The sequence below is a fragment of the Odocoileus virginianus genome, chromosome 34, assembly GCF_023699985.2.
Source record: "Odocoileus virginianus isolate 20LAN1187 ecotype Illinois chromosome 34, Ovbor_1.2, whole genome shotgun sequence".
Taxonomy (NCBI): Eukaryota; Metazoa; Chordata; class Mammalia; order Artiodactyla; family Cervidae; genus Odocoileus; species Odocoileus virginianus.
Window position 1 is genome coordinate 102,669 of NC_069707.1, and position 23,022 is coordinate 125,690.

Genomic DNA, 23,022 nt, shown 5'->3' on the forward strand with positions numbered 1-23,022 from the left:
TGTCTGTGTGTGCTCTATGTGTCTGCCTGTGTGCTCTATGTGTCTGCCTGTGTGTTGTGCACGTGTCTGTGTGCTCTATGTGTCTGCCTGTGTGCTGTGCATGTGTCTGTGCTGCATGTGTCTGCCTGTGTGCTGTGCACGTGTCTGTGTGTGCTCTGTGTCTACCTGTGTGCTGCGCATGTGTCTGTGTGCTGCACATGTCTGTGTGTGTGCTGAACCATCACTTCACATAGTTATCATTTGTGTGTGTGTAGGGGGAGTGAGAACACTCTATTAGCAAATTTCAAGTATATATTATATTATCATCAACACGGTTGCCGTGCTACCCGTCACATCCCAGGAACTCATTCATCTCGTAACAGAAAGTTATTCATTTTGACATATATCTTCCCATTTCCCCAACCCTCCAAATCCTGGCAACCACCCTTCTATTCTCTTCACAAGTTCAACTTTTTTAGATTCTACATGTAAGTGGTATCATGCAGTATTTGTCTTTTTGTGTTTGGCTTATTTCACTTAGCATATGACCTAAAAGTTTATCGACACTGCCACAAATAACAGAATTTCCTTTTTTAAAAAAAGCTGGATAATATTCCTTTCACATATCACACCATAATTTATTCATTCATTCATAAAATGAATGAATAAAGGACACTTAGGTTGTTTCCATTACTTAGTTCTTGTGAATAGTGTGGAAATGAACGTTGGAATGGAGATGTCTCTTTGCAATACTGATTTAGTTTCCTTTGGATATGTACACCAGAATTGTGACTGCTGGGTCATATGGTAGTTCTATTTTTAATTTTTTTAGGAAACCTCTATACTGTTTTCTATAGTAGCTGTACATTTTACATTCACAACAGTGTACAAGATTCCCTTCTCTCTACATCTTCACTGACATCTGTTGTCTTGTCTTTCTGATGACAGCCATTCTCACAGTTGTAAGGTCGTATCTCCTTGTGGATTTGATCTGCATTTTCCTGATTAATAATACTGAACATCTTTTCATATACCTGTTGTCCATTTGTATGTCTTCTTTTGATAAATGTCTATTCAATTCCTTTGTCCATTTTTTCAATTATTTGCTTTCTTGCTAATGAGTTATAAGAGTTCCTTATATATTTTGGATATTACCTCCTTACTAGGTATGGTTTGCAAATACTCTAAACCATTCTGTAGGTTGGGTTTCATTTTCTTCATTATTCCTTCTGCTTTTGCTTGATGTGCTTCCACTTGTTTATTTTTACTTCTGCTGCCTGTGCTTTTGGTGTCATTTCAAAAGAAAAAAAATGTCAAGATGAATGTCAAAGTTATTACCTACATTTTCTTCTAAGAATCTAAATTTTAGGCTATTTAAGTCTTTAATCCATTTTTTAATTGATTATTGTGTATGGTGTAAGGGTTTAATTTCATTGTTTTGTTATGTGACTATCCAGTTTTCCCAACATCATTTATTGATGAGACTTCTTGGAGACCTTGTGGAGATTAGTTGATCATGTATGAGGGTTTATTTGGGGGCTTTTTATTTTGTTCTACTGATCTATATGTCAGCTTTTATACCAAAACTGTAGTTTTGGTTACTTTAGCTCTGTAATATAGTTTGAAATCAGGAAATGTGACCCTCCAAGCTTTATTCTCATTTCTCAATATTGCTTTGACTGTTTGGGGTATTTTGTGGTTCCATGCAAATTTTAGGATTGCTTGTTCTATTTCTGTAAAATGCCATTGGAATTTTGGTAGAGACTGCATTGAATCTGTAAATCACTCTGGGGGTAGAATGGACATTTTAACAATATTAATTCTTATAATCCATGAACATGGGCTATCTTTCCATTTATTTGTGTCCTCTTCAATTTCTTTCATCACTGTTTCATAATTTTCAGTAAACAGATCTGCTACCTCTTGGTTAAACTTACTTCTAAGTACTTCATTCTTTTTGATGCTATTATAAATAGAATCATTTTCTTAACTTCTTTTCTTGATACTCTGCTGTTGTTGTTCAGTTGATAGGTTGTGTCTGACTTTTTGCAAGCCCGTGGACTGCAGCACACCAGGTTCCTCTCTCCTCCTCCACTATCTCCCCGAGTTTGCTCAAATTCATGCCCACTGAGTCAGTGATGCTATCCAACCATTTCATTCTCTGCTGCCCCCTTCTCCTTTTGTCTTCAATCTTTCCCATCATCATGGGTCTTTTCCAACGAGTCGGCTCTTCACAACAGGTGGCCAAAGTATTGGAGCTTCAGTTTCAGCATCAGTCCTTCCAATGAATATTCAGGGGTGATTTCCTTTAGGATTGACTGGTTTGATCTCCATGTAGCCCAAAAGACTCTCTAGAGTCTTCTCCAGCACCACAATTTGAAAGCATCAATTACTTGGCACTCGACGTTCTTTACGGTCCCATTCTATTGTCAGTGTACAGAAATGCAACTGTTTTTTTTGTATGCTGATTTTATATCCTACAATCATTTACTAGTTCTAACACTTCTTTTTATTTTATTTCTGGGGGGGGGGGGTTCATTTATTTCTATTAGCTGGAGGCTAGTTACTTTACAATATTGTAGTGGTTTCTGCCATACATTGACATGAATCAGCCATGGATTTACATGTGTTCCCCATCCCGATCCCCCCTCCCGCCTCCCTCCCCATCCGATCCCTCTGGGTCTTCCCAGTGCTCCAGCCCTGAACACTTGTCTCATGCATCCAACCTGGGCAGGTGATCTGTTTCACCCTTGATAGTATACTTGTTTCAATGCTGTTCTCTCAGAACATCCCACCCTTGCCTTCTCCCACAGAGTCCCAAAGTCTATTCTATACATCTGTGTTTCTTTTTCTGTTTTGCATATAGGGTTATTGTTACCATCTTTTAAAATTCCATATATATGCGTTAGTATACTGTATTGGTCTTTATCTCTCTGGCTTACTTCACTCTGTATAATGGGCTCCAGTTTCTTTGGTGGAGTCTTTAAGGTTTTCTCTATATGACATCATGACATATGCAAACAGGTTTTACTTCCTCCTTTCCAATGTAGATGTCTTTTATTTCTTTTTCTTGCCTAACTACTCTGGCTAGAACTTCTAGTACTATGTTGCATAGAAATAGTGACAGTGGGCATCCTTGTCACGTTCCTGGTCTTAGAGGAAAAGCCTTCAACCAGTCACCATTATGTATGATGCTAGCTGTGGGTTTGTCATATATGGCCTTTATTATGTTGAGGTACACTCCTTTTATACTTAATTTGTTGAAAGTTTTTATCATGAAAGGATGTTAAAATGGACATATATAAATATAAATGTATAAATGTAAATATATAAGGAAAATATTAACAAAACTAAAGAGAGAGACAGATAGCAATGTAATAATAGCATAATATTAGTATTGACAATAATAATTGCTTTTAACAATGGGTAGTAGAATCATCCAGAAAGAAAACCAATAAACACTGAATTTGAACTGTTTTATATCAAGTGGGCTTAACAGACATATGTAGAACATTTTCATCCAATAGCAGAATATACAGTCTTCTTAGGTAAAAACAATATAATATTCACTAGGACAGATATGTTAGTCCACAAAACAAATCTTAAAAATCTAAGGCTAATGTTACATCAAGTGTATTTTCTGATAACAATGGTTGCTGTAGCTCAGTCACTAAGTCATGTCCGACTCTTTATAATTCCATGGACTGCAGCACACCAGGCTTCCTCATCCCTCACCATCTCCTGGAATTTGCCCAAGGAAAACAACAGTATGAAACTAGAAATCAGTAAGAGGAGGAAAACTGGAAAATTCACAAATCTGTGGAAATTAACACATTCTTGACCAAGCAATCAGTCAAGGAAGAAATCAAAAAGAAAATCAAAATGTATCTTCAGGCAAGCAAAAATGGAAATACAACTTATAAAAAAAATGCAATAAAAGCAGTTCTAAGACTGAAGTTTATAGCAATAAATCCCTATACTAAAAAAGAAAGATCTCAAACCATGTCATGTTACACTTGAAGGAACGAGGAAAAGAACATACTAAGTCCAAAGACAGCAGAGTATGCGTGTGCACTGTTTCCGTCGTGTCTGACTCTGTGCAACCCTGTGGGCCACAGCCCGCCAGGCGCCTCTGTCCACGGGATTCTCCAGGCAAGAGTGCCCGAGTGGGTTGCCATGCGCTTCTCCAGGGGATCTTCCAGACCCAGGGATCGAACCCACATCTCTTATGTCTCCTGCATTGGCAGGCCAGTTCTTTAACGCTAGCACCACCTGGGAAGCCCCAACTTATCAAGAATGAATTACAATGAGACAGACAATCAGAACAGACCAATGAATCAATAACTAAAAACATTCCACCAAAAGCTCAGGACCAGATGGCTTCACTGGTGAATTATACTAAACATTAAAAAAAAAACTAATGCTAATCCTTCTCAGACTCTTTAAAAAAACTGAAGGGAAAGGAACACTTCCAATCTCATTTTACAAGGACAGCATCACCCTGATACTGAAAACAGCCAAGGACACCACAAGAAAAGAAAATCACAGGCCAATATCCCTGATGACTACTGATGCAAAAATTCTCAACAAAACATGTGTGTGCTCAGTTGCACAAACGTGTCCAACTCTTTGTGACCCTATGGATTGTAGCCTGCCAGGTTCTTCTGTCTATGGAATTCTCCAGGCAAGAATACTGGCATGGGTTGCCATTTCTTACTCCAGGGGATCTTCCCGACCAGGGGAAGTATTGGCAGGTGGATTCTTTACCACTGTGCCACCTGGGAAGTCCTCAGCAAAGTTATTATGTTGGTGCTAAAGTAATCGTGGTTTTGCATTGTTGAACTTTGCCATTTGATATTGGAATACGTTCTTAAATAAATGTGGTTATGTTATACATCATTTTAATGTGCATTTCTCACTTCATATTTTTTGCTAATGACTTATTACTTGCTGTTTATGGCAAAAACCACTACAATACTGTAAAGTATTTTATACTTATTTTAGACTATAGAAATGATGCTGGAAAAAAGCAAATTTGAGCAATTTTTTGTTCAAAATGGCTCACAAAGCAGGGCAGAGAACTCGCCACAGCAACACATTTGGCCCAGGAACTGATAAGGAATGGACAGTGCAGCAGTGATGCAAGAAGTCTGCAAAGGAGACGAGAGCCCTGAAGATGAGGAGCGCAGGGGCCCACCATTGGGAGTTGACCATGACCAACTGAGATCCACCACTGAAGCTGACCTTCTTACAACTACACAAGCAGTTGCTGAAGAACTCAACATCGACCATTCTACAGTCATTTGGCATTAAGCAAATCGGGATGGTGAAAAACACGATAAATGGGTGCCTCACGAGCTGACTGAAAATTTAAAAATCGTCATTTTGAAGTGTCATCTTCTCTTATTCTGCACAACAGTGAACCATTTCTTGGTTGGATTGTGACGTGTGACAAAAAGTAGATTTTATACCACAACTAATGATGTGTTTCCCAAAGCCAAACTTGCACCAAAAAAAGGTCATGGTAACTGTGGTCAGCATTTACCATAGTGATCTGCTGCTGGTCTGGTCCACTACAGTTTTCTGAATCCTGCTGAAACTATTACGTCTGAGAAGTATGCTCAGCAAATCGAAGAGATGCACCAAACACTGCAATGCCTGCAGCACACACCAGTCAACACAAAGGGCCCAATTCTTCTCCACAACAATGCCCGACTGCATGTTGCACAATCAACACTTCAAAAGTTGAAAGAACTGGGTTATGAAGTTTTGCCTTACCCGCCATGTTCACAGCAGGTGAATATCAACCAACCACCTACCACTTCTTCAAGCATCTCAACAATGTTTTGCAGGCGAAACACTTCCACAGCCAGTAGGAGGCAGAAAATGCATTCCAAGAGTGTCAAATCCCAAAGCATGGATTTTTATACTACAGAAATAAGCTTATTTCTCACTGGTAGAAAAGTATTGATTGTAATGGCTCCTATTTTAATTAATAAAGATGTGTTTGAGCCTAATTATAATGATTTAAAATTCATGGTCCAAAACCACAGTTATTTTTTCCATCAACCTAATATTAGCAAACTGAATTCAACAGTACGTTAAAAAGACTATACACCTTGGGCACCTGGAACTTATCCCAGGGATGCAGGGATGGTTCAACATTCCCAAATCAATCAATATGATATAACACATTAACAAAATGAAAATGAAAAAGTATATGATTATCGCAATAGATGCAGAAAAACCATCTGAAAAAATTTAACATCCTTTTTCTTCACAAAGATCCCAATATGTTGGATGGTAAAATGCCTTCCAAATAATTTTTTTAAAGTGAATTGTATTTCCTTATGAATAATAATACTTTTATTTTCATTTTAAAACTGATATGTGGAAATTTCATCAGAAGACTTAACTGCAGAGATAATATAACACCAAAATAAGAAAAAAAAAATCACTGCACTGGTTTTCCAAATGTAGTAAAGATTTTATCAACTCAATGGCTTTATTTAAGCTTGCCAAATGAACATAAACATTTTTTTTTAAACATAAACATTTTACTGACAAGTTAGAATTTATTTATGACGGGGGGAAATGATATTCATGGAAGTCTATTCTTCTAGTCTAAGGAATGAGAGATTTATTTTAAAGTTATGCAAATAAGCAACAAAGAAATGAAACTTCTAGAAGCAGTAGTGGTCTCAAATTGGCAAAAACAAAACAAACAGAATGTTAAAAATTTAGACAGGAAATCTACATATAAAAAAAACCTATTTCCAAAACTGGGAAATAAGGCTATAGGTCCTACATGACTGCATGAAAAGTGACTAGACATGCGGATGTCCTGAAGAAGGACCTGTAGGAAGTGAATGGGAGACTATATTTCTTTTTGGTACATATTACCAAACGGGATTCTAAAATAAAGTAAGGAGCCTGCACACAGAGCTGTCAGTCAGGCTAAAGCATCAAGTGCAAAGATACAAACTGCACTGCAATTCGTTTAGGGTTTATTTTGTTTTAATGACATCAGCTGAAGGACATGTCTTGTGAGTGCCAGCAAGCACGACTCAAGAGGCTCTCCTGGGTGTGGGTGCAGCCTGGAAGGTGGATTGGCAGTCACAGCAGCTCCAGGCCAAAAGGAGACAGCTGCTAACCTAATCCCTAATCTAGATTATTTTCAATTATCAGAATACCCAGGGGCTGAGATCAGGACAATCTGGGGCTTAAAATTTCAATTCTTAGATTATGTGAAAATTCTTTCATGAAAAGAATGTCTCTGAACTTGGATTCATTTAGAATATTTTTTAACAACAAGAGCCCTTCAGGGCTCACTGATAAAGAGCAACAGATGTCCCACTTGTTAGCGGCATCATAAATTAGGCTTCCTGACACTCAACCACTGCCTCTCTCTACAGTTTGCAGGCTTCCTGTCTGATGCCTAACGTGTGCTGAATCCAGGTGTGTCTTCACAGGCACAGGCTCTGGGCTGGAGCAAATTCTAAATGAAAGGGTGACCCATGCGTCACATGCAATGTCAAGACCATGCAGCCACCTCTCCCACCAAGAGGGTGAGAAGGAAGCTGGTACATCTTTCTCTGTGAAGACATAGTTGGAAACTTTACTTCTGGTTATAATTTATAATTAGTAAATAATTCCTGGAAAATGATATAGCTTATTAGACATCATGTCTTGAAAGATAAAGATCATCTGGGAAATGTCCAAAGTGGGACATAATAAGATTCCAGTTCATTAAAAGAATCAACAGATGCAGACCGGCGTGAAGATGTATAACCATGGCTGTTTGGGGATGTGGAGTCAGGATGACATCTACAAGTAAGCCAACAAAGGGGTTTTAAAGTCAAATGAGGAAGAAGGCTGAAACAGACGCTTTCCCTCTTGATGTGAGTCTGGGTCAGGAACCCCCAGAGAGCCTCTCCTCAGATGGCGTAGCTCTGAAGGACGGTCCAGAGGGTCCAGAGGCTCCACTCTGGTTTGACAGCCAGGCCCTGCGGCTTCTGCTTCTGTGCACACTGCTTCTGGAAGAAGCAAACTTGCCTTGAAACCAAGTTGGGAGGTTTTAACATCTGAATTCCTTTAAAACTTTGGTACTTGATATGAAAGATTTATGTTATAAAGACAGAAGTTTTACTTCAATCTTTATAGAACTGATTAATACTGAAGATGTTAAGTGGTGGACTTACCCAGATGATGACTAATATCTTCTCCACTGGTCAGGCTCATACTGTCTACTTCCTGCACCAAACAGATAACAAAACAAAAAATAAGAATTAAATTTCTCTAAAAATAAAACAGAAAAAAAAGACACATTTCTAAGTACGTACAAAAACAACATCTGAGTTGTATTTGGGCCAGAACTTTATTCTCTTTTTAGCTGTGGCCACCTGTCATTAAAATTTTGTTCCATAATTATGCACTAAAGTAGGAAGCAATTAATTAAGAGGCAGTCCTGTTGGTAGAAGGAAGCACTGTCAGAACTGCTCCCCTCAACTCCAGGGCCACCGCCTGCACGGCGTCTACATGGCCACTGCTGCCAGGGATGTTTGCAAATGGCCCTTCCTGTGCAGATGGCGCCTGGGATGTTCTGCCAAGAGCAGGAAAGCGCGAGGGTGGCTCCCTCTGCAGCAGAGCCCAAGGCTTCCCTATCCCCGCCCTTGGGGCTGCTGCCCACTTTCTGGCATCGCTAGGGTCAGAAAAGAACCATTCTACAAGTAAAACAGGTGATGGCTTTTCACATTTAAAATGTAACACTTCTCCAGCAAAAGGGACGGGCAGCCTTGTCACCTGCACCCCCCAGGAGGGTGACAAGAGAGGGTCACAGCAGTGGCCAGACTGAGGTTTCCAGGCAGCATCTTTGTTATCACAGATGATCAGAGGCAGCTTTACAACAGCCCAGGCCTCCTAGGAATCACCAAGAAGTGAAAATCTGAAGAAATCACAGGCAAATTTGTAGCTACTAACTGTGGAATTTAACACATCATTTCTCACCAACAGCACGTAGAGGTTAAACATTCTCACTTTAGCTGCCGGCTAGCATTTTAAAAGTTTCGAAAGCTTTGATGTTCACCCCTTGGTGAATAGAGGTTCACACCTCTGCTGGTCCCAGGTCCCCACCCCTGTCTCATTGGCTCCCAGCCCAGAAAGGCTCCCAGCCCAAATGGAGCGGCTCACCTCTCATCAGGTCAGGGGGCCTGGGGGCGGCCATGGGAAACCTGCTTGTTAACTCTGTCCTGAAAATAGTGACAACATTCTGCTTGGACTGCTTGAGTATCTCCGAAAAATACTATAATAGGGGCTCAAAAGTAGATAAAACACAGCAAAAAATGTGCTGGCTAAGTAAAGATGACATAATTCAACCACAGAAAGGAGATAAAAAATGGATTACCTGACCTGAAAAAACATGTTCCTGTTCTAATAAAAGACTTAATGTACACATGTGTGCATATATAAAATATATTCTGTGTGGAAACATACGTGCACTGCAAACATTTTTTGAGCACCTTCCGTATCAGGCAACATGCAAGGACACACAGTCTGCTCGCTTTTATGCGTCCTGTCAGACCTTCCAGTTTCTCGCCCATCCCAACTCCTGAATTCCCAAGTCCGACACCAACGTAGCACTCACCACCTCACTCTGCCTCCAGTCTGAGGCCCCCAGAGAACTGTTTCAGCTCCAAACCCTCTGGCACCAGCACCCCTGGACTTTGGAGGGGCTCCTGCAGCCCCCACAGAGCAGGGGTTTCCTCAGAGACCACCTAGCAACTGTATGCCCTGAGCCTGCAGGGAAAGCACCCCAGGGTGGCGACCAGCTCAGGAGCCACCGGCACCCGGCGTCCAGCCTCGCTCGTCGAGCTGATGGTCCCTCAGGAGGTTTGGCACCGAGACCCACGGGGCCCAGAGCTCAGGTCACCAGCGGCGTGGAAGGACCGGGGAGACAGCACATTCCCCCCAGGACCTCTGCTCTGCCAATGTGCTTGATGCCCATGAGCGGGCTGGACGACTCACCAGACACACAGGCCTTGCTGGCATACGTCCTCGAACCCTCTCGTCAGCCCGAAGTGGTGGCGGCCCTGGCCTTGTGCTCCTGCAGGTGACACCTCCTTCCCTTGCCTCCCAGACCTACCCCTTCCCAGAACCTCAGACCCTGCCAGACCGACAGGGAGATCACCAGGCACCAGCTGCCTGCCTGTCCTCTGGTCCAGGCCCAGGGGGACACCAGGCCCTCAGCGCGACCTGCTCACTCTGACTTGCATCACTGACAGCACTCACCTGACCTCAGCCTCCACGGGCCTCGGCCATACACGCAGGACACGGTACATTGGCAGCCCCTGGGGCTCCGCATGGCCAGCCGCTCCCCAAGGGGCCGGCCATCTAGTTACGAGGGCTCCAAGATAAGACCCCTGCTGTCTAGTTACAAGGGCTCTGAGAGAAGACCCCCACCATCTAGTTATGAGGGCTCTCAAGAGAAGACCCCTGCCCAGGGAGCCAGGGCTGACGTGAGGGTCTGCTCTTCCACCCTAAGAAAGTCTGTTTTCTAATTTGCCTGAGGAGAGATTTCCGAGACACCACCATCTGCCAACAGAATCTGAAGAGACTGTTCACTGTAGATCCAAGGAAAACAGTTCCTCCTTCGATGTTAACATGCCCCTGACAGCTCTGCTATCACAGGGAAGTAAGGCGGAAGCCAATATTCACGCCTCTTCTTCCTTGGCCAGCGACCAGAGGAAACTCTGGCCAGGCTGAGGACAAGGGCCTGGGGAGGGCTTGGTGTTGAAGCGACGGCTTCTGGTCACGTGCTCAGTGACGGCAGAAACCACACAGGCCAAGCCCGCAGTCAGTGTGCTCTGTTTCCTTGCTTTACTTTATGATTAAAAAACAGCTTTAACTGAGGTATAATTGACTTTGCTTTTTAACAGGAAAAACTCTAATAGGACAGGTCAATGTAAGAATATTAAGAGAAACTCTAGAATCAATGCAGGAGAAGAGCAACATCAAAAAGGGACGATGGTGACCTGTGGGCCCAGGATATCAGTCTCTTCCCTCCAAGCGAGAGGTCAGGGAGAGTGGGGGGGGCTGCCTTTGCGGGATCGGAGGCAGCATCTACTTGTCTGGACTCGAGTGAAGTAAGAAAAGAAAGCTTGTAGCATGTACTGTTCTACAGGCTTCAAATTCAAGGCCCACCGGGTCCAAGTCCACCGGCGCAGGCAGCACAAGGCCTGCTCCTGACAGTGTGTCCCCAGGACACGGCCTGCCCCCCACACTCACCCTGCAGGCCCACCGTCCAGCTGCAGAAGAGCAGCAGCGGAGACCTTGGGGCTCGGAGCAGAAGGACCCCAGGGCACCAGGCTGACGCCCATGAGGAGACCCAGGGCGGCGCAGGAGCGGGCTGAGGGGAGGCCCGACAGTGGGCTGCTGGGGTCAGCCACACGTGCCCACAGGCACTGCGGGTCACGGGGGTGCATGCCCCCCGTGGTCACAGCCTTGCCCATCTGTGCCCGTCTTGGCCTGCAGCCTCCCCATGGGGCTTTCTGGAAGCCGGAGCCAAGAAGCGAGGAAAGTGGCTGTTCTCACCCACTCCCGGCCACCACGGGGAGACGGCCAGGCAGGCGCTCTGGGCGGCCCTCCCTCTGCCTGGGACACGGGGGTGCAGGCTCTGGAGAAGGGCCGAGCCGGCCACATCAGGCCAGGCAGCGGAAGACAACTGCGTCTCCACACGCTGCACCGCAGGCTCTAGGCGTGACTGACCACCGCCTCTCCCACGTCTGCCTGGACCCCACAGCAGCCGTGGCCCCGCCCCCACCCGTCTCCTCAGAGCCTGTCTCCTCAGAGCCTCGTAAGGTGCCGGAGGCCGGGGTGAGCCCCGCCTTTCTCCTTCCGGGCCTACACTTCTCCAGGTCCCTCTTTCTCTCAGAAACACCTTCCCTGGACTTCCCTGCTGGTTCAGCGGTTAAGAATCTGCCCGCCTATCCAGGGACGCGAGTTCGACCCCTAGTCTGGGAAGACCCCATGAGCCGCGACCCGAGCCTGTGCCCTGGAGCCCGCGCTCCACATCAAGAGAAGCCACGCAGCTCGCCGCAACTAGAGAAAGCCCTCTCTCAGCAATGGTGACCTAATGGAGCCAAAACTAGATAAATAAAATTCAAAACCAAAACGAAAACCACCTTGTCCTGGCTTCCCTGAGGAGGGCCGTCAGTCTTAAAGAGTTACCAGCTGAGATTCTCCACGCACCACTGCCCAACTGGGGGCCGTGTCCCTACACACGTGCGGGTCTGACAGACAGACAATGACCCCCTTCCACCCCCACCCCCATGTCTGAGGGACTTGCCCTCAACTGTGAGTCCACAGCACTGGGGCCCCTCTGATTCCAGGGTGGACACAGACCTGCCGACATGTGGGGGCCCTGTCTGTGGCTTAGTCCAGTTAACCTCAGCCCTTTCTCAACTGGAAATCCCCTCAGACACACTTGGAACCATGGAAAAGCTGGTATTTCCCGACTCTTGGTGACACTGCACTACGTAACTGTTCAGACTACTTGGCTGGCACCGGGGGAGGGAATCCACACTTGCCCTGGACGGTGGCTCCTCAGGTGTGGGCGCCACCGACTGCTCAGCCAGCCCGCCCAGAGGCCTCAGGGGGCACTGGGAGGCGTGACTGGGGAGCAGACGCTGCAGGGGAAGTGGGGTCAAAGGACAGCTGCAGCAACTGTGACTAACTGCGGGGGCTTCTCTCTCCTCCAGGGGTGGGGCCTCATGGAACCCTACTGTGGACCCCAAATATCTGCTAAGTGTGCAGATCCTTCAAGAACCAGCAGAGGAACACAGCCTCACAGGCCACCCGCGGGACCAAGGTCACACCGGGAGTCCTGGGTCACGCCGCCGTGATGACCGGCAGCAGTCACGCACAGCAATGAGAAGCCGGTGCAGGGCATGCATCTCACAGGTTGCAAAAGTAACAGGAAAATTACAGGTGTTTGCATTTGGAAAGGTAAAATTAGAAATCTTAGGTAATTCAAAAGTCTGTGCAGTTTGGCTCTCAAAACTGCAGAGAATCTGAATTTAAATACTGGTATGAGGTTTTTGGTGTATTTAAAGTATAAATTATATACAAAATTCATCCTCATGTTTTAAACCAGGCGTCGGTATCACACGTGTAGGAAAAGACTCACCATGCTTCCCAGGTCACATTCTGAGGCTCCTGGGTTCCTCACAGGACGTAAGGAAATGATGATACTGGCAGAATGCTACTTTCTGTGTTATTTCATTAGAAGGATGTACGTGTACATAGGGGTTTCCCAGGTAGTGCTAGTGGTAGAGAACATATCTGCCAATGTAGGAGACTCGCGTTCCATCCCTGAGCCAGGAAGATCCCCGGGAGGAGGACACGGCAGTCCTCTCCAGTATTCCTGCTGGAGAGTCCCATGGACAGAGGAGCCTGGCAGGCTACAGTCCATGGGGTCACAAAGAGTCAGACACGACTGCAATGACTTAGCACGCACGCAGGCACATGTGTACGTAACCTTCACAGGAGCCGTCTTCTCAGTAAATTACGAAACTGGGTCTTGGGCAGCTGAATGAATTGACAGAAGATGAATCAGGTGGCAGGTTAGCGCCCAGCACGGCGACTGCCTCTACACTTGAGCAGGTGGGGCTCCCAGACCTGTGTATTTTCCTGCTCACTTGCTTGCAAACATAAAACCTACTCCCAAGTAGCCACGAGGCAGGCCCAGAACACTGTGGGCCTCTTACCTGGCCCCTGGTCCCTCCAGTGCTGTCTGTGGCCAGCCCGGCTGCACCCGGAGCTTGTCCCGTGGGAGCTGGATCCCGGTCGGCCCCACCGTCCTGTGGGGACACGTGACGGCATGTCAGCAGCTACACGCGCCTGATCCCAGGTGGCAGCTGTTCTTAGGAGTGAGCAAGGTGGCCCTGGCTGGTAGCTTTCAAACTCCCGGCATCCCTTCCATCAGAGGGAAAGCCCATGAAAAACACAGGCTCTGGGGCCGGCTTTAAACCTATGCCCAGGAGAGTCTGTGTTGGTGCCGAGCAGGGTGTTCTGTTAGGTGCCTCCAAGCAGGACCTCCTCGATCAGCTGCCCTGGGCAGTGGACCAGACACTGCTGTGCCCGGAGCCAGAAGCCCAGGTCCGCATTGCTGGCCACCAGCATGCAGGCTCTGGGACATAGTAGGCATGCCTGACGGGGCCGCCCTCTCCCAGTTCTTCATGAACTTCATCAGCACGTACCCTCTCACTCTCACTTCCTCTCCTAAAGTCCTAAACCCTGATGCCCTCTGTTTGTCTCTATTGAAACGCAGCACTAGCAAGTCTAAGTACAAATTTAAATGTGATTTTAAACAGTATCTTGGTGCTTCCTGCTGCTCTATAAAGAAAGGAGGCCGAGCCTACCCAGTACTGGCCCCAGGGTGAACCAGCACTCGGTGGACACAGGCAGGCAGCCCCTCACTGGCCCAGCACTGTGACCCCTGCCCTCCACACACACTCTGACCCGGGCGCTGCCTGGAAGGTACCAGGAGAAGTGTGACTGGCACAGCCCTGTCCAGGAGGAGGAGGCAGCATTTGGTACAGGTGACCGAGGATGCTGGGCTGGGTTCAGGGGGCTGAGTTCTGCCACCAAGAACCTCCATGGTGTTGGTGGGTCACTGGGGCCCAGGGGACTGAACCAAAGAACCTCAGGCTGTTAACACTTTCCTCCATAACTGGGGATAACAAGACAGGCCTGCCCTGGTCTGCCATCTGTATGGACACTTCACCAGAGAGCAGTCACAGTTTCCTATCCCTACCAGGAGACACTGGATGGCAGCTTTAACACACCTGACATCTGAGAGACCACAGGCTGTTTTAGGGCCTTAAACAAAACCTGTCCCACACGTGGTCCTCCTGGGCCCGAGCACCCGACTCTGACATACAGAAAGAGCTTCAGGAGTTCACCTCCCAGCGACCACCGTGGCTGAAGCAGGCTGCACCCTGCCGTCTGCATGTCTGTAACCAGCCCGTCCCTGCTCTGCGGACAACTGCACCACTGACGGGAATCCTGGGCCAGGGCTTGCAGGGCACATGCTCTGAGTGATGCTGCCAAGAGATGCGGGGAACAAGTGATCCAGAGAGAACGCTGCCTATTTATTTTGCAAGGAAAAAACTTCCGCTTTGCTCCAGGCGGCAGGAGAAAGGTCACAGACGGCGAGAGGGTGAGGCCAGGGGGGTCTGTCCCACAGGAGCCAGGAGGGGCTGAAGCCACTGCCCACGGCGCTGACCGGCAGGAGCAGGACGGGACCCTAGGCCTTCCTTACTGACCTCAGGGAGGGCACAACATCTCTCGGAGAGAAACGTGCAAGGCTGGTGTGAGAACCAGGACAATCTGGGGGGAAGGAATTGGGGTAATTCTCTAATTCCATCACTGCAGCACCAGGACTGCTACAGTGACATTTACAGATCCTACCCAAATGAGGACATGGGAACATGTTTAAACTGAACTCATTAACACAAGTTACTGAACAAGATGCCCGACTTCACTGATAACAAAGAAGCACCCAGTGAAGGAGACAAGCTTTTTCATCTATCAAATTAGTGAGAAAAGCAAATATAAGTGATGTCAAGGATGCACCCAATGGACACTCTTAATCCTGCTGGTGAAGGTGTGAAGTGACCATGTGCTTTTAGAAAACAAGTTGGCAGCATGAATCTAAAACCTGATTATGTCTGGATCTGTAATTCTGTGAACAATGGAACTCTACTCTAAGGAAACACACACACAAAACCATCATGTGTAAAAAGAGAAAACCAGAAACTTGAGGCGGGGAAGCTATTAGGCGAACGCAACACGTGCAGAGGTGGGGATTCTGTTAAGGGGAGCCTGAGCACCGTGACTACGTGCTGGAAGGCGAGTGCCCTGGAGCAGAGGACACGCACCAAGTACACTCGCAGTGAGACAAACACAGAGAGACGCTGTCAACAGCAAACATCTGTTACCTTCAGGGACAGGTTCAAAGGTTGTTTCGGTTTCAATATAATTAAAACAAAACTTTTTAGTTATGTTCTTTGTATTCTGAGTTCTCCTCATATCATGAGAAAAAATAAACCCAACCTTTGTCAAATAAAGACCCATCAGCCCAGTGGTGCACACTCGAGGGCCGCCTGGAGCAGGCCCTCAGCCTGCACCCTCTGCAGACTCTCTCCAACGGGGCCAGAACCTAACCGCTCAGCAGTGCACGAGCACCTCAGTTCTGCTGCTTCTTCCCGCTGCGCCAGCCGCCCTGAAGCTGCACGCAGGGTGGAGGGGCCAAGACCCACCTGTGTGGTGTGGACGCCAGTGCCGCCTGCTGACGATCGGTCTGCTCTCCTTCCCACAGGCTTTGCACACAACTGACTTCAGGGTGTGGAATCTGGTGACGTGACACCTCTGCAGACAGACACGATGGCAGAGCAGCGTCAGACACAGCAGGTGCTCAGGAGACGCGGTGACGGGGAGGGCAGCAGTCTGGGGCCGCAGGGCCGTGGGGAGTGAGACTGCGGTGGGCAGCAGTCCCAGAAGCTGGTCCTTGCCTGCATGACCTGACGGTGACAGCGGCGGCACCTCTGTCTGCAGTGAGACAAGTGTCTGCAGAAGGGCCTCAGGTCTGCAGCAGCGTCTACACCCTACCACCAACTGCACCGAGGACACCCCTGCTGGTGACGTTGTCACTTCAGTCCCAGCCAGCTCCAAGACAGCAGGCAGACAGATGCCGCCGACAGTGCAGGGACGGGCGACCTTCCTAGCTGCCTCTGGACGGCTGGGTGCTCGCTCCGCCTGTCGTGGAGTAGTAAGTGTAGCCCCTGACCGTGTGCACTGGCTCCAGACATGAGGCGGGTCTGCGGGGGTGACGTGCAGGCAGTGGCATGAGCCCGGCCTCTGGTTATCTCTCACTGATTCAGTACTAAAGCCACGGTCATGGGACATTCTCGCCAGTACTCTGCTTTTGCTGACTGTACCTAATTTTGGCTGCTTCTAAATTCTGAACACTACACTACTGTGACACCCTGAATTGTCTCTGTGCATGAAACAGTGATGCCAATACATAAACGTTTTCTGTCTGACGTGTAAGGTGTGGAGTGCCACCCCGTCACTGACCAGTCAGCTCTCGCCCATCACAGGGTCCCGTGGGTACTGACACTTGTTCCAAATGAGCCAGGCTGTAGCCTGACTTGGAAATCTTCCAGGAACCATGCAGCAACCGTACTTACAGAGCCAGGGTGGTGGCGACCAGCCCCACTAAACTGCCGGCCTTCAGGGAATGACTCAAGGGACACATCAGCACCACGCCAGCTGAATCAGCCCGACACCTGCAGAGCGGGTCTGCAGGAAGTGCACGCTTTTCACTCAAATGGGGAAAAGGAGAAAAGGCGCTCGGAAATATAGAATGTGGAAGACAGTGGGATGCCGTGGCCTGCCTCTACAGAAGCTCAGGGAAGCTCGCGATGCTGGGGGCACAGCCGGACCTGGGCGGCCCCCAGCAGCCTTGCCGATTTCTGGGTCAGTTTCAGAACTCCTCAGTGTGGGTTTCTGGGGTCTGCCCTTGAAGGAGTGACCGAGAGGACAGACAGTGCTGCTGACCCCTGTGACCTCCAGCCAAGGACCCTGAGTTTTCATGATGCATTTTAACAACTGACTTCAAACCTACTAACTTCTCTAATGTGAACAAGACTGTGGACTCACGTTCTGCTCCACGAGCACCTCCGCGGTGTACCCTTTCTCGGACTGCAGGTACTTCTGATGAAACAGCTTCCCATCGAACAGGTGCCAGGGCATGAAGTCGGCCATCTCCCAGGGGGAGCCACAAGCACCGTTGACCAACACCAAGGTGGTGAGACCACGCACCAGGAGGGTGGCCAGCTGCACAGCTCTGGGGTCAATGTGGTCAAGCTGCAGAGGCAAGACGCAGGGAGGTGAGGAGGCAGCCTTCACATGGGGAACCAGAACTCTCCCCAGCGTGGCTGGTGGCTCAGGCACTGCGCCCACAAGGTCAGGACCACCTCTCCACACAGACGCCCTCGGGGCAGCAAAGCTCCATCCTGCCAGGAAGGTGACAGGATCGCAGCCTCAGGCCCACCGGGAAAATTTCTTTAAAAGCAAAGGCAGGAACTTCCCTGGTGGTACAGAGGCCGCCTGCCAATGCAGGGAACGTGGGTTCGATTCCTGGTCAAGGAGAGTCCACATGCTGCGGAACAACTCAGCCCGAGCCCCTCACCATGAATGAAGAAAACCTGTGCGTAGCAATGAAGACCCAGCACTGCCAAAAATAAACACAAAAAGATAGCAAACTTTGCAAGGGGAAAATAAAAAAAAGGAAAGGCGGAGAGGCCAAGACAGAGTCATTCTGGATACTGATGAGTCAAGAGTTCTAATCACGAGCATTACTATAAAAATTTCACATAAATGTCTGTCATTTAAGAACAAAATGGCTTATTATTGAACAGGGTTGATGGGCTGGTTCAGTTCAGTCGCTCAGTCGTGTCCGACTCTGCGACCACATGGACTGCAGCACGCCAGGCCTCCCTGTCCATCACCAATTCCCGGAGTTTACTCAAACTCATGTCCATTGAGTCAGTGATGCCATCCAACAATCTCATCCTCTGTTGTCCCCTTCTCCTCTTGCCTTCAATCATTCCCAACATCAGGGTCTTTTCTAATGAGTCAGTTCTTTGCATCAGGTGGTCAAAGTACTGGAGTTTCAGCTTCAGCATCAGTCCTTCCAATCAATATTCAAGACTGATCTCCTTTAGCATGGACTGGTTGGATCTCCTTGCAGTCCAAGGGACTCTCAAGAGTCTTCTCCAACACCACAGTTCAAAAGCATCAATTCTTCAGTGCTCAGCTTTCTTTATAGTCCAACTCTCATAAACATACATGAATACTGGGAAAACCACAGCTTTGACTAGATTGATCTTTGTTGGCAAAGATGGGCTGGTACCTCTTACAAATTAACATCACACCCATACAAAATTTTTATTTTGTTGTCAAACCTCCTTCCTGTTCTTGGACACTGTGGGGGCTCCATATAGTAAGAAGCTGCAGAGACATCCTTCGCCTCAGCCACTCGTGTTTTTGACATTTGTGGCCTGTGCTGACCATAAACAGTGGACTGACCACAAGCAAGTGTCCACAGGGTTTTGTTAATACAGGAAGTTCCACTCAGTCTGTCAGCATCAGGTGGATCTACGTTGCGCAAAATAAATAGCAGTGATTTTCAACATCACATAGCTCACAAAACTGAAATAAACCAGGAAAAGGGCTGACGTTTCATCCCTTTTCTAAGTCGTGTTTCATTTCCCTATTGAAAGAAACGTGGTTGCGACGTTGGATTGGGGTTGCACCAGGCTACCAAGCCCTCGCTGCCATCAGCACTCTGCCCCCACCACCTACTTCCAGCCACGGGGTCCCGCCCTGTGTGCCCACACATGGCACTGTCCGGCTCGAAAGGCACCGCCCAGGCCAGCAGTAGGGCCCCAGGTGGGGCTTGAATTGAAGTGCAGTAAGCTTAACTGCACCGTTTCGCAGATGCCCCAGCCATTTCAAGTGTTCAGAGGCCTGCCTGACCCTGCAGGATGGTTGTGGTCTCGGGCCCCTCTCTCTCCACCGACTTCAGCCCCTGCAGTGCCCGGCCCTGAGGCGGCACCGTGGGCCCCAGGTCAGCGCACCCACCAAGGCTGCTCAAGGTCTGCTGAACCAATGCAGACATTACGTACTTACTGAGGGCTGGGGGCAATTCTCCCATGAAGCAGGCTTTCCTGTAAGAGAGTCAATTTCTTAATTTCTTATACACTTCTCTGTCACTTTTAAAGTAAATTTTAATAGAAGTACACCACCTCCCAAAGCAGAGATCCTCTGCAGACCATATGAATTTTCAAACAAACCAGGTGACAAGCACCTGGGCCACAAAGCAAGTGTCATCAGCACCGCAGAAGCCCCCAGTATCCCCACAGCCTGAAGGTGGTGCTACAGATGACTCAAGTGTGGACGGGCCTGCTCACCAGCGAGTGACGAACGAACTACAACACACGCAGGCTCGGGCTTCTCTGGGCTGAAACTGGGGTTTCTCTGGCTGTTCACCCTCTGCGCTGTTACCCACCACTGTGTGCAGGGCTGGGGTTTCTCTGGCTGTTCACCCTCTGCGCTGTTACCCACCACTGTGTGCAGGGCTGGGGTTTCTCTGGTTGTTCACTCTCTGTGCTGTTACACACCACTGTGTGCAGGGCTGGGGTTTCTCTGGTTGTTCACCCTCTGCGCTGTTACACACCACTGTGTGCAGTGCTTGGGTTTCTACACTGTTCACCCTCTGCGCTGTTACACACCACTGTGTGCAGGGCTGGGGTTTCTCTGGTTGTTCACCCTCAGCGCTGTTACACACCAGTGTATGCAGGGCTGGGGTTTCTACACTGTTCACCCTCTGCGCTGTTACACACCACTGTGTGCAGGGCTGGGGTTTCTCTGGTTGTTCACCCTCTGCGCTGTTACACACCACTGTGTGCAGGGCTGGGGTTTCTCTGGTTGTTCACCCTCTGCGCTGTTATATGTCACTGTGTGCAGGGCTGGGGTTTCTCTGGTTGTTCACTCTCTGTGCTGTTACACACCACTGTGTGCAGGGCTGGGGTTTCTCTGGTTGTTCACCTTCTGCGCTGTTACACACCACTGTGTGCAGTGCTGGGGTTTCTACACTGTTCACCCTCTGCACTGTTACACACCACTGTGTGCAGGGCTGGGGTTTCTCTGGTTGTTCACCCTCAGTGCTGTTACACACCAGTGTATGCAGTGCTGGGGTTTCTACACTGTTCACCCTCTGCACTGTTATATCCTGCTGCATGCAGTGCTGGCTGGGGCACTCTTAGCGTGTAATCACTCTGGAGACAGTACCACCTTTCAACAGGCAGCCTGTTCTCACACAGAAGTGCATTCTATCAACACAGCTTTATGGCTCTCAGAGTGGGATTCTGTCCAACTGCTGCTTTTCCTAAATGTTTCACATTTTTCCTTGTATGTTAAGTGTAAACACAGCAAATGTGGTGGTTAGCTTTACTTGTTTCTGTTTTTGTAGAATATACTTGAATTATGCATGTCGACTCTGCACCATCCCCTGATAAATCTGTGTAGTGAGTCTAATTGTTGCTCTGTAGATTTGGATTCCCATAAACACAATCACACCACCTGTCAATAATGACAGTTTTATTCTGTTCTTTCAGTGTAAGGCAAGTTGGTGAAAGCAGGCACCCCTGACTCACGCACACCATAGTGGAAACACTTCCACTATTTTACTGTGAAGTCTGACTTCTGTTGTAGACACTCCTTCTTAGATTAAGAAAACTCTCTGCCAGTCCTAGTCTGCTGAGACTGTTCACCACAAACAATAACTGAATTCAACCAATACTTTCTCTACAACATGCATGGTGCTAATGAAGGCAATCACACTGGTTTTCAAATGTTAAACTAAGCCTGTATTTGAAAAATAAACACTTGATTGTGTCAAAAGAGCAAAATGAAAATATGAGGCTTGAGGGCCTCTTCCAGCAACTGGGAGAGTCACACAGCAGCTCTTCCCGAAAGAACCAGGATTTGGGGACAAGTCAGTGTGGCAGAAGGCTGGCCCTCAATCCCGAGTCAGTCTCTGGTAAGCATGGGCTAACTCCATGTGGCTAAGGTAAGGCTTCACCAATAAAATGATAAGAGGATGTGACCCACCTTTTGGAAATAGGAGTTAAGCATGTCTTCATGCTTTGGAATGAAGACAGGGAGGAGCTGATTCCTGAGCACTTCCTGTTGAGGTGATGGACATAGAAACCAGAAAAGCCAGTTCTACTGCTGCAAAGCCTCAGGGTGAATACTGAACAGTAAACACTCCACTGTGTGGTGTTTATCACAACTGGGGCTCATTTTGTATACACTGAAACTGAAGCCCCTAAGTCAGCCATTTCAGGCATTGCTTCACCAGAGCGACTATCTCAAAAGCAGGTGGAAACCCAGGCAGGGAGAGGAGAGTACTGCAGACATTGGACCACTCACCAGAAAACAAAACAAGAGCAAACTCTTGAGTTTTCCTGGTCTGAAAGGCCGGCTAGACTTTGGAGGTTCTACACCGAAGTTCTCTGTGGCTGTGGTTGGGCACAACTGTCCCACACAAGCCCGAGGAGGCCTGAACCTCACCAGGCAGGCTCATGAGGAGCAGCGGCTGCTCCCAGCCCTCTGCCACAGCTTCTGAGGGCAGAAGCCACCCATCCACCGAGCTCCTCCCCTGGAGGTTTCCCATGTTGTACCTGTCCCTTCTCCTTATACTTTTCATTCCCCAAAGAAAGCTTTTATTTGCTGAAGGACACTGTCTGGCACATGCCCACCTGTGTGAGTCACACTCAGACCCTCAGACACTCTGTCTTCAACAGCGGGCACATGGGCTAGAAAATACTGCTGGCTTGAACCAAAGACTAGTATTCTCCTGGAGCCCAGCAGCTCCCCAACTTAGACTTTCAAACCTCCCATCCCTGTCCGGGGCCGCCCCCTGCCAGGAAACAGGATGTGACGCGGTGAGAAAGCGGTGTGCACAGCAGGAGGAGGCGGCCTGGAAGCCGTGGGGCCAGTGGCAGGTGTCTGAACTCCAGTCACACAGCCATGGCCTAGCACGCATCCTCAGGACAGGGAGAGCTGTGGGCCAACAGGCAGGTGTGTGAACACGCAGGAGATAGGCTCATCTGCGTGACACGTGACGAGTGTGTAGGGGAGGAAGACATGAACCATCAGAGCAGAGCCTGTGTCTGTGCCGAGGACCTGGACATGATGTGGTGGGCCCAGGATAACTATGTAATTGTGAGTGAAGAGTAACTCGTCCACGTCTGTCTGACACACGAGCCTCTGAGAAAACGGTGGGGCAAACGTGTCAGCCAGGTCACTGCAGGAGGAGTGCCCACACAGTGGGTACTTTAAAAATAGCTGTTGGGTTCACATGTAAGTAAGTGACACATGAAGGCTGTGTGGGGAAACCCTGTCTGATTCTGT

The 23,022-nt window shown here is 48.2% G+C and overlaps 1 protein-coding gene across 9 annotated transcripts in view; it reads right to left on the reverse strand.

Annotated features, from left to right (window-relative positions):
• Positions 1–3,348: 3,348 nt before the first annotated feature.
• The window catches only part of FAM120B (family with sequence similarity 120 member B), an 80,148-nt gene continuing 60,474 nt past the window's right edge, over positions 3,349–23,022 (reverse strand). For 4 of the 9 annotated variants that reach the window (XM_070461413.1, XM_020889867.2, XM_070461414.1 and 1 more), the window contains 5 exons: positions 17,701–17,907; positions 16,299–16,407; positions 13,743–13,835; positions 8,181–8,232; positions 3,349–8,015 (listed from right to left, as the gene is read on the reverse strand). In XM_070461413.1, the coding sequence (XP_070317514.1) occupies positions 8,192–8,232; positions 13,743–13,835; positions 16,299–16,407; positions 17,701–17,907 (450 nt within the window). In that variant the 3' untranslated portion in view covers positions 3,349–8,015; positions 8,181–8,191. Of the gene's footprint in view, positions 8,016–8,180; positions 8,233–13,742; positions 13,836–16,298; positions 16,408–17,700; positions 17,908–19,734; positions 19,773–23,022 lie in introns of those variants that run through there. The other 5 variants (XM_020889868.2, XM_020889871.2, XM_020889870.2 and 2 more) reach the window with 5 other exon arrangements.